Source organism: Megalops cyprinoides, chromosome 25 (assembly GCF_013368585.1).
Source record: "Megalops cyprinoides isolate fMegCyp1 chromosome 25, fMegCyp1.pri, whole genome shotgun sequence".
NCBI lineage: Eukaryota > Metazoa > Chordata > Actinopteri > Elopiformes > Megalopidae > Megalops > Megalops cyprinoides.
This window is the reverse complement of record NC_050607.1, coordinates 13267166-13279596: the sequence shown is the minus strand read 5'-3', so window position 1 is coordinate 13279596 and position 12431 is coordinate 13267166. Positions and strand designations below refer to the sequence as shown.

General features: G+C 44.5%; 1 protein-coding gene across 1 annotated transcript in view; it reads right to left on the bottom strand.

Moving 5' to 3' along the window:
* The window catches only part of LOC118772137 (coiled-coil domain-containing protein 91-like), a 99366-nt gene that overhangs the window by 51761 nt on the left and 35174 nt on the right, over positions 1-12431 (bottom strand). Inside the window, exons 5-6 of the mRNA XM_036520407.1 lie at positions 12137-12301; positions 11398-11502 (exon numbers count right to left, since the gene is read on the bottom strand). Of these exons, the coding sequence (XP_036376300.1) occupies positions 11398-11502; positions 12137-12301 (270 nt within the window). The remainder of the gene's footprint in view (positions 1-11397; positions 11503-12136; positions 12302-12431) is intronic.

The following is a 12431-nucleotide window of genomic DNA, read 5'->3' as shown; positions in this document are numbered from 1 at the left end:
TTCCCATTTTGATGAAATTACATAAATCTCTGGAAAGTTTTGTTCAAGTTTGGGTGTGGAAAAATAAATTGAGAGTCCTTCAGTGGAGAGTTATTTTAAGACACGCTTAATCAAAATTGAGGAATTTCTTTCTAATTGATACTAACATTCACCAGCTCTCTACCTGATTTATGGCACTTTTTTTCCAAAACTGAGGGAGAATATTGAATGTGCTATATTATTCCTACAGGATGCCAGCCGTAAACTTGGAAATGTTTCTGAAAAGTCATTATTTAGGTCATCTTTCCTTAAGAGGGAAAAGAGGACAAACAGAGGAAATGTTTCTAAATCAATGAAGTGAGTGCGTATTCCAGTTTTCAGCGATTACCATCAGGCAGAATTGTTACTGTGAAACACTAGATCCTACCCAGTGTTTACTCAAGATTTTTACTGCTGACATAATTAATGACAGTTGAATAAAATCTGAATTCCATTTACTGATTAACCGCTTTATTACCATAACTGTAATTGTGGAAAGCAATAACGCAACGCGACACCCGCTGCGCCGCATTGTTTATGCTGTAATATTTCCTTACTGTATTTCAGATTTCCCCTCTGCTGCGAGACGGTATCTCAGAGGGGGCTGGAGAAGTGCGACAGAGAGCTGGAGAACGTAAGCGCTGTTACTCTTGCTGGGCCCAGCGGGCCGAGAGCGGCAAGGTGTTTTTTCACCTCTGAAGCCCCTGCTGGTAAACTCACACAGAGGAGGGTAATTACCCGCCCAGTTTAACTTGTCCTCCAGTAATCCTGAGCGGCTTTATTTGCACAATAGGGCTTTTCTGACCGTGGGCCCGTTTTACGCGGGGTTAATCCGACGATCATTAATCACCAGCCATCGCTTCTTTGAAATATCGGTATTTATTCTGCCTACATGGATGTTTCATCATAGTGTGGTACGCTGGGGTACCGTATGAGGAAGTCTTATTACCCAATGTTATACTGGTGTTCTGTGTGGGTTTATAGCATGTGCATACATGCCATCTACACTTACAACAATTTATGGCTTTAATCATACTCAGTGTTAAAAAAAAAAAGACAAAGGTTAATTCTGTCAGAAGCCAAAAGTCTGGGCGGTCATAAATAATAGCAGGAACTAAATGGCAGCATGTTCTGAGAAGAAATGGAATGTGATTTTACATTTACACTGTATATATTATTTATACATTAATTATGCTGTATTTACAGTATGTTCTTATATGACTAAGAGGATCCCTATAGTTGTATGTTACTGCATTAAGAAGTAGCAACACTGAGTGAAATCACTCATTTTTGGCAAATAATAAAGGACCACTACAGATTAACAGCATGTGTGTAAATTACAGCCAACATACTGTGTCCGTCTCAAAGTATTCTGCCCATCTGCGAGTACAAATATTGGGTAATATAATCACAACGCTCCTGTTCAAAGTCATTTTTGAGAGAGTGGTCTTTTTGTTTCAGTTTAGCTGCCCCCTTGCCCTGTAACATCATACCCCCCCATCCCCGGGGTCGAGTGTGGGGTCCCTCTTGTGGGGTGGCCCCCTCACCCCCTACCTGCTGTGCACCTGAGTGTGGAAGCGCACTCCACATGAGTCCACATGACTAATGAGTTCCATATTTCTCCCCCACCACTAAGTGCCCAGCGGGGGGGAGTGAGGGGGTGGTGACAGGCCCAATGCCGGCCCAGTCTGTCACAGCCATCACCCCCCAGCACCCCCCTCCACCATCCCACTCCTGCTGAGCTACCTGTACAGGGTCCCTCCTCTTAGCCACGCCGAACAAAAACCTCCTTCTGTCCCATTCATAACCTCATCCACACCGCGGGACAAACTCTTACGGTTTCAGATGCTGCTGTCCAATAATATCTGGGTGGGATCTGGGGGTCAGGAGGATGTTGGTGGTGCATGTGTGTGGGAGGAGTGGGGGCGGCTGCTTTCTGAATGTCGAATACAAAACTACCCTTCATGGAGGAGAGGGGGACATGTTCTACACATGAATATATACTTTTATTATTATCATTATTATGTTTTCCTTCATTTTGTGAGACAAAATCGGCTGTAAAAGGAGCCACTGGTGAATTGAAGCCTGACCTCTATGTGCCCCGCAGTGTGTCAGTGTGGGCACTGGGCCCAAATCCCGGCTGAAACGACTCCCTCAGAGAGGGACAGAGACAACAACACAACACGCCCCGGGAGGGCATTCCCCTGGCCCCATCTTTCCACCCCCAAAACCACCAAGACAATCCCAGGGCACCCTGGAGGGAGGTGACGAAGCCACTATTTTTACCCTGGGCCAATTCGTCCGAGAAGACAAACAAGGGTGTTCTTCAGCAACGTCTGGGTTTAACGGCCTCTGTCCTCAACCAGACCAGGGATCATATAGGAAGTGGATGAATAATCCCCCCCCCTCCCCCACACAAATAACCTGCCCCACACTGAGTGGCCCGTTTTTATTGCCCCACCCCGATGACACACTGTGGGGAGACCACACAATCTCTGCGCTCCTACTGTAGCTGCCATTTCCTCTTGTAAGCACCTTCTTAAATGATTGCCCTATTCCTGTCTGCCGGCCCATACACATGTGTGTACTGCATGTGGAATGCAGGGTGCTGCCAGCAAACACTATACCACTATAACAAGCATGGCTTAATTACCCTAATGTTATAATGACCATGCTTTTATCTGTCTCAGACCTGTGAGCCAAGGTATTTCTGTTGGTATGTCAACTATTATTATGAATTACTTTAATTACTCAGTTTCTTGAGGCAGATTTTTTTTTTTTAATTAACTGGGTCATTTGATCCCTGACTCAAACTGGTGCTCCCCTGAGCATGTGTACACAATATTTCTTTGAGGCACAGTGCTTCATAACGCAACTTTTATGATGATTACAAAAAAATACGCAACTGGCTAACTGTCCAAGTTGATCACTTGGTTAAAGATATGCAGTTAAGTCTTGTTTTCACTTTCGCCCAGGTGTACTTCAAGGTGGCCACACTTATCAGCCTGTTTCCACTTACAGCCCGCAATAAGGATGATGAGGCTGAAAGCTGGTAGCCTCAGGTACAGCTGGCTGCATAATACTCAATGTGGCCAGTGTGTGGTTACATCAGAGGTGGGCATTTTCGCCAATGAAGGGGGAAGCAACCTGACCAAATGCCACATAAACAGCCCAATGGCCTGCAATTAGAAATCATTTCAGAAATAAATGCTGAACGTGTGGGAAGCAGGAATTTATTTGCACCATTCGCTACTTATTAACCAGTGTGAGAGAGGTGGGGCATAGCGGGGGTACCCAGCTAAAGATAATGTAATGAAAAAGCAGAGATCTGTGCTGACTGAGGCCATGGAGCTACAGTTAGTTGTGATACATTGTGATAAATGGAAACTAGAAGCACTAGAGAGAATTAGATGCATGAGATCAGCATTAAAGAGCACTGCATGCAGCCTTGGCAATCGCTTGCTCTGAGCGGAGGTTTAACACCTGGTCTGCTGCACTGTTCCACTGGTAGGAGTGCGCGGCGGAGGGGTGTCTCACGCCGTTCCACTTGTGAGAATAAAACACGTCACCGGCCAGCTAAACTCACTGACCTTCATAATTAGGGGAGATAAACAGTAACGGGATGAGGCAGCGGCAGTACCCGCCCATGCTCTCTGCCAGAGCGCGCTGCATCACATCTCGCGCTCGCCTCCGCGCCGTGCCACTCTGGCACCTCAGCTGAGTCGGTCTCTGCGGACATGACAATCAAATCGGACGGAGAGTGACAATGTGAGGAGGCTGTTAGCAGTTGGAGTTCATCAGAGGTCAATGCTTCCAAACCATTACACACTTCATTTTCTGCAGAGATTTATTAAATAAACAGACACGAGAAAAAAAAAAACGTCTGACCAAAAAGCGAATCGATATACCTTTTTCCCCTCAAAACATCATAAACTAAATACATAAAAGTAATAGATACTGCATTAAAAGCTTTTAAATCACATCTGTTATTTATTTATTTACATCTGTTTGTGCCCTTTAATTGGCATACTCTTAAACAGGGAAGAGCAGAAAAAGCAGCAGCAAGACCTGAGAGACAATGGAACATGCCTCTTGCCACTGTAAGCAATGACTAAAAACAAAAAAAACACTAACCAGCAGACCACCTAGATAATACTGGAAGTCTTAATGCCGAAACTTAAAAAACAGACTTCCCTGAGACCCAATGAGTGGGAGGTTTGGATCCAGCTCCTTGGGCGCGGAGGAGCTTTCCCGGAACTCAGCGGGAGTAAGCTGAACGCTAGGAGAGAGAGACACAGCTTCCTGGAGTCATTCTGACCCAGCAGCACACAGAGAGCTGTCCCGGGGCCAGCTGCAGCATTCACATTCACAGCCTCCGCTCCAAGCTGGGCCATTCCACGCCGCGCTAACGCGGAATGCCCTCAAAATTGTGCCCGTGTTTAGGTAAGCGGTACAATAGCTCAGAACTTTCCAATGGTACCATGGCATAACCCAATGGCTGGAGATTTGATTGCCAGGTGGGGCCAGTGTTGTTGTACCTTTGAGCAAGACACTTAAGATGCAGCGCTTCAGTAACTAGCCAGCTGTGTACATGGATAACATGACAAAAATGAGAGCTGTGTAAATAGCACCGGATAAGGGCGTCTGTTTAGAAAATATAATGCAATGTAGCTGAGCACTGACAACAGCTAAACTTTTTTTATTCCAGAAACAAAAAAGCTACAGTGAGGTTTTTGATGGCTATATATTCACCGGCGAGAGCCTATAAGACTACCATTACCGTGCCTCTTGTGGGTCTCAGCGGTGTTGTGAAAGTGGCAGAACTGCGTGTTAATCAATTCTTTTATGGACCTCTTCCTACAGATTGCTATTCATTAACTGTTAGTAGTGGTGGCGCTGGTGAATCGTTGACGCTGTACTTTTGAGGGTCCAGCTGTTTTGAGACGATGACAGTAATGGTAAATCCCCTGGCCACACAGAGGCTGAACATGAGCGCTTTGCTCTCTGCATCGCCTTTCAGGAAATGATAAAACGGCACATCCTGTGGCCCGGAGTGGTGGCCCTCCAGTCTCCACAGACAGGGTAGCTTTATGACGCCCATAAACCCTTGCATGTTCAAAGTCGCTAACATGAGCGAGTACAAAAATAAATCGGAGAAACCTGGGGGAAACTGAAAGCTCCCCTGAAAAAAGGCCTATTCTATCATGTAACACAGCGGTTCCCAAGCTGAGGGTCGAGAGGGAGGTTTTGGAGGGTTGCAAGATACGTGTCAGAAACACATTACACATTACTCTTTCCATTGCCATTCATACAAATCACACTAAGCACCAAACTGGCTAGTGGACATGCTCCTATTCTGACATATTTGAACATATGTTGGGCTGCAGTTTAATAACGGGTGGGTCACAGGAAATGTGTTCACTCTTTTCATTTATTAAGTGGGCGGTGGGCTTGGAAAGTTTGGGATCCCCTGATGCAGTAACCTTGTGCATGCACTCAAAAAACCCCCCCAAAAAACAGGCATGACCTGACAGCAAAAAAAAAAAACAGCCATCAAATGTGGAAACAATAAGGGCGAACACATGGCATGACAGAGGGGGCGGAGAGGTCTGCACTGCAGGCCCGGAGATGCTCGTTTTATATTAAAAAACATGATGCAGAAAATTCCACTGTAATGGACGACACGAACAAATGACCCATTTGGATTGAAGTGGGGAAAGTGCAGGGTTTTTGATGTGGTGGAGCTGGAGCTGGAAGGCTCTGGGTTCAAACACAGCCACAAGTGTTCTCCCAACACAAACAGAGAGAGAGAGAGGCGTGCATCCCAGCGAGTGCTATCCTGATGAGAATTAAACATTTCCACTTTAAGGGGAAGGACAGGATAAACCATTCTCATGAGCTGCAAGCTACAGAATTATAACCATTTACTAAAATGAAAGTGTACAACAGAAAACAATAGACCATCAGCATCATGAAATTTGCTTTTAGGGAAACAAGTACAACTTCATGTACAGTATAATATGTACATATTAACCCTTTATTTAAAAAAACTGGGTCAATCCAGACAGTGAACAATGACACTGAGGCCTACCGCAACCAGTACGCCAGGAAAACAAGAACCATCCCAATCCCAGTGGAATAGAGAACAGTCAGAGAAGAATTCTGGGTGGGAACCAAGGGAATTTGAGTGCTGCTTGAGGAGAGATGAGAAAGCAATGGGTGCTGGTCCAGAGCGTTGATGTGGTCTCTGGGAGGTCACTCCCAGGGGTCAGATCTGAGCAATGCTCTGGCTTACACAGTCAATGGCAAAAAAACGTTCTTGTGTGATAATTTATCAGAAATTATTTGTCTAAAAATTGTTCGCACCGCAAGAAAAATGTTCAAGAATCCCTTTCTTCACAAAATGATAGCCAAGAAACAAAATCAGTCATACAATAGAAGGGGGGAACTCCAAGCGCATACATTTATGTGAGAAAAGTAATCGTAAAATGGGAATATTAATAAAAAGATAAACGTGTTGATTTCTATGTGTGGTTTTTCGACGGCATTCCCCGTCTCCACCCATCACATTCCAGCACCCACACTGAGACACACTATCTGCATCGCGAATCACAAAACAAATGACATCAGCACTCATGGAACTCATAATGAGCGTAATTACATGCGGTGGCGTACTACAAACAGAGCAAATTGGTTTGAGGAATTAGCGCTGCACCGCTTTTTTCATGATTCAGGCATTCATTCATCTCATAAGGTGTGTGTGTGTGTGTGTGTGTGTGTGTGTGTGTGTGTGTGTGTGTGATGAGGTATCCTGTCTTCTTGTTTTTTTTTTAATGGGCGGTTGGGAGGTGGTTGGATGTTCTTGTTATCTGGCTGCTTTGATGTTTCATGTTTTCAACATCCATACATTTTTCACATGGTCATTGTGGGTGTTATGGTGAGGGCAGGACTGATCTTATGTAGCCAGTGATGAAGAGAACAGGCCACAGCATGTGCTCCTGTGTTGCGCTGGAGCCAGGCTCACAGGCCTGGCTCATTCCCTCCCCTTTAGAAAGGAATATGCTGATGTAAAATATGTCCCTGTTACCTGTTTAACATCATTATCTGCTTAACACCATTACTTAGTTATCATCATTACCTCCCCATACCTCTTCCAATAATGTATCTCTTTCTGCTTGAAGCATTATTACACTAAACGGTATTTATTAACGGTGTTGTAGCAACAGAGCCAGCACATGGGTACCAGAGAACACTGCTATGGTATATTGTGCTCGCGTGATAAGTTTGGTCAAGTCACTGTTGTGGATGTATGTGCGTTTGCCATGGTTACATTGCTGTGAGTCAGACAGGACGTACCACTCAAGTGTGTATCACTGCTGGGTGTGACACAATACCTGCGCTGAATTCTCACATGGGATGATGCAATCCAACAAAAATGAGCAAACGCTGAAGTCACCATTTGATACAGAATCATCAGCTAATTTTGCAACAATGCAAGTGTAGATCCTGAATCAGTCATATACTGTAACTTAAGCACTACCAGCTTTGAAAAAATGGAATCATATTTTCTGTAAACAGGACTTTTGGTAATGAAAAAACACTTAATTCTCAAACAAATAATCTTTATACGTATCTCAGAGCTGAAAAATGTCTCAGAGCTATTCTCTATATCCAAAAATTATGCTGAAAAAAACTATGGAAGAAAATGTGCAGTAGGAAACTCTCTGATCATGCCAAAGACATGCCAAAGCATACCAAAAGGACAGCAGATATAATATTCCTCCGAGTGTCAGGAGTAAACAAAACACCCTTCTGGCTGTTCTGAACATTACCACCAATGCAGTGTGATACTAAACACTCAAACAGATGTGCCGCACATTGCAGACTTTGAAACATATCTTCCAAATTTTCTTTTCTTATACATTATTTCTTACATTTTCTCTAATGTGTGCATGAAACACACACACTCATTTTCCTCAGTCTGTTAACATGTTTATTAATCATAGAAGAAGAAGGATTTTGACACTGAGGAGGGACAGAAAGAAAAGAGAGAGAGGAGGGGACAGAGAGGAAGAAAGAGACAGACAGCAGGGGACAGACAGAGGAAGAGAGAGAGACAGGAGGGGGCAGAGAGAGAGGGGAGAGGGGATGACACCGGCACCCTTTTCACTTGACATTATCAATGCCCTGGGCACCGAGAGGCCACTGGCTGACGATGACCAGACTGGCCGTAAATCCGGCTGCTCCATCACAGACAGTCCCCTCCCTTCCAGAGGGCCCCCAACCAGGAACGGTGATTCATCCTAAAGGGGCCTGTGACAAACGACTCACCCCAACCCATCTGTGCAGAGACGGTGCAATGACACACCAAGCCTTCCAGGAAGGGGCCTCAAAGAGTGTGATACATGGTACCACTGACTAAATGTCAACTGCCACTGCACGCACAATGTCCTGGGGTGAGCTTGCACACAGTAGCCTGAAGGGGGCACAGTTCCAGTCACATGGTCTCATTTCAAACTCCTGAGGGCTGGCTTCTGTCTCCTGCTCCTTTGACTTAAAAGGTGAAGACACCTTCATCTGGAAAGGGTCATGTTATCCTTTGGCCTTCTGCCCCCTGCATAATGTCTGATCAGTCAGTCAAACAAATGTGTTCTTTTATTATCATCATGACGATGACGACAACGAAGATGTCAATTTTTGGTGGTGGTAAGATTCAAATATGTACTAACTCTGTAATGTATCATCATACAGGGTTACCAAACGACTCACAAGGCTGAAAAATGAATGCGGCCACAACACTCACATCTCACAATAACCTACAGATGCAAGTAAAGATTAGAGCAGTCAGGGCTCCCTGTTGCAAAATACAAAACAGAACTTCTACCTTGCGGCCCTGCTTATATGATGTGTAAATTGGAGTTGATAAAATAAAACCAGTTATAAGACTAAACAAGGTCAGTTTTTCAGCTCCTCATGGTGCACAACCAAATGTGCATCATACCATTCTATAGCCCCAGGTGTCCTACCCAGGGGGTGATCCTCACATCACCTTTCAGCTGTTGTGCTGTTCAGCTGTGGCCAATCATAATCAACAAAAGCATTTCTGGACATTCCTATGCTTTAAAGCTCCTAATGACTAATGACAACTTAAAATGTCCTTAATTGGTTGATTAAAATAACAGATCCATAATTACACTGTGCTTTAACGTAAAAAGTAAAATTAAACAAGCTTGTGTCCCGAAAATCTAAAAAAAATCTCATGACGGAAGTCTCTGCATCAGGCCAATACCGGTCATGATACTTAGTTGATGACTAAGACACATCCAAACACGAAAGATCAGCAGCAGCGTCGGTGAGTTGTGATAAAATAAGAACAAGCAGCTCTGCTTTCAGGACTTGCTTAGCGTCTCTGTTTGTGTTAATTAAGAGTGCTTTCAGAATCAAAGGGCATACACAATAACAGCAACAGATATACCAATTAGCCATGAAAGTGAGGTAATTACCTATGACATTACCTGTGATGCCCTCACAAACTTTACTCTGCCCTTTTCAAGCAAAGGAAAGATAAACATTATCTTGACATCAAAATCATACTCTCTTAACAACCAAAAGCATTTAAAAATATTCCCACAAGTAATAATTATGATCCCCACCTTTTTTACAGCTCAGAAAGTACCAACAATCATTTTCTCCAGTAATTTTCAGCCTAAAGATTGTTTTTATAATTTACATCCCATACAGTAGAGTAATCAAGGTAACACTGCAGAACTGTATTCATTAGCACTGCAAGCTATTGTATGGATAATGCTTTAGTCTACATCGAGGTACTATCTGACAGCACTATAATAGAATTTTTTTGTGTGGATGTCGTCCCAGTTCTTTCATGGTGATTCATTTCTTTGCATCTCACCTTAATTTAATTTAGGCAGAGTAGTTTCGCAGCTGAAAGCAAGTGGTAACCAAATAAATCAGGAATTGTGCTGCGTGTGTCAAAAGTGGCCCAGAAGGGGGAATATTTCATCCAGTTTGTTGTGGCAGACCGTTATTGTAAGGAGAAGCCAAAATTGTGTCAAAGACAACAAATTACAACAAAGAACATGTCTTCACTAATTACCGTGAGCTGAAATTAGCAACCGTCACCTAGTTATGTGAGTCCAAAAGGTAATAAAAAAAACCTTCAAACGTTATTCTGAATAAGGGTGGTTCTGAGCTTTTTAAAGTGGTTTTAAAAATTCCACGCTGTCTGCAAGAAGAAACCAATACAGATAGGTCTGTGGTAGCTGGAAAACTGTCAGGTGTCTTTGGCACTTTGAGATAATTAGTGAAAGTTTGATGCCGTGTTAACCATGCAGTCTGTAACATTACAAGCCTGTCAGGCAAACATTTCGCCTTTATGAGTCATACAATCAGTCAAATGAAACAAGCTGAGATGTAAATGAAGCAAAAACAAGACACCGCAACTGTTCAGGACGAGGGCTGGCGGTGCCTAATCAAAAACAATTCAGAGAACCTATTAGTAACTTCAGCCACAGATTTAGAAACTTGACTGTTTTCCGAGTTTTTTCTGAGTTGCCTCACAACCCACTCTAAAAGCGATCTCTTTACAGCGCATAGAGAGACATCGTTTAAATTGCGCCAGGTGAGGGATGAGGGAACTGCACTGCAACAAAAACAGCAGTTATTTGTCCCCACTGACTTGAACCACTGATGTTTACAAGATCAATTCATGTGATCATTTCTTCAACTTTGACAGCAGCCTCATTGTTGCAGACTGAAAAGCACAATTACACCTCCCAAAACCAGGTGGCCTGGTGACACCCGCTATAACCCGAGCACACCTGGACAGACCGCCTCACTCAGAGTTACAGCTGGCCCGATAACCCGAAACACCCTCAGACAATAATGAGGTAATCCACCGTCACGGATGACTCGGGCCCATGCTGGCCCGCGCCCGCCGACCCCTCCCGGACACACACCTCCTTGGCTTGCGCCGGGGCAGCACACCTCAACCTCCTGTCACATCCACATCCCACCCTGCTCATTTCAACAACCTGGGAAGACTGGGCAGGCCACACGTCTTCCTCTGTAAGCACCGAGGTGTTTTGCTCTGTCTGGTAGGAAGGAAGTCCTTATTAATGCGAGAAAAGGCTGACTTCTCCACCAACCTCAAGCACGCCTGCCCACACACCCATGTCCAAACAGCAGCAGACGCTTGGCGCGGTTAATTGGGGTGGTGGTGGTGGAGGGGGGGGGGGGGGCAACACCAGGTCCCGTCCTCACAGGAAAGAGCCGAATGGGCACAGAGATTAAAAGTTGTGAAGTATTTTGGTAAGAAAATGAAGCGGTTGCTTGCCCCCCCCCCCCCCCCCCCTCTCCTACCTGGAGTTCGGTGTAGCGGCTCCTCTGTAGCTCCGTGTCCGCTTGCTTCTCAGTCTGGAACTGCTCTTCAATCCTGGCTTGCTTTTCCATCATTTCTTCCAAGTCCTGCCGGCAGCAAAAAGAGGAGGGGATGCATCATAGCTCGCACATTACATGAGTCACTTATAGATTAATAACCACAGCCAAATCGCAGCGAAGCATTCTCATTCACTCAGTAATGAAAGGGCATTGCAATTAAGTTACGACGCACTGTTACGGGGAAGGGAACGGGATATCGACGAATAAGTAATTTTAAACTAATTTGGCTTCACAAAGTCATGTAATGTAGATACTGCTGAGTGCACATGCTATAGACCTAGGGCTCCATTATAGCAGGGAGAATCTCATTTAAATGTCACAAAATATCAATTGAATATGGGTAAGTCACACCTATGCATTAACACACCCCCCCCCCCCCCAAGTGAATCATACACCAGATTTTACAGTAACAGATCCAAAAAGCCTGACTATGCACAAATAGAGACTTAGCTGTCCAACAATCCATCTGTAGCCTTTCTCAGACACAGAACTATGCTCAAAATCTTTTTTTCTGAATTTTTTTATCAAAGTTTACTTCAATCAAGTGTGACCCCAATCTCACCCCAATCCCAATTTCCCAGAAAGTGGGCAAACATTAACACCCTTGTCCAGAACTGACTGGTGCTGTAATCAGTGTCTCTGAGCAGCCTCTGGACCTGACCTGCTTGATGCGGGCCTTCTCCTCTTCGCTGGCAGATAGCTTGGCCTGCAGGCTGGACAGCGCTTGCTGGAGTTGAGCGTGAGCCTCCTGGGCTTCCGTAGAGTCAGTAGAATCACTGGCCGTAACATTCTGAGCCACAGCTGGGTCATCATGACTTGGGATGACCTACACATCACATGACATTAATGATTTGTGTCTTAGGCCCTTTGCCTGGACAACTTGCATAAGTTATATTTAAAATACAAGCTACTGACATGACTGGATGATTTAGTGAGGCAGTTCAGTTTAAGGGCCT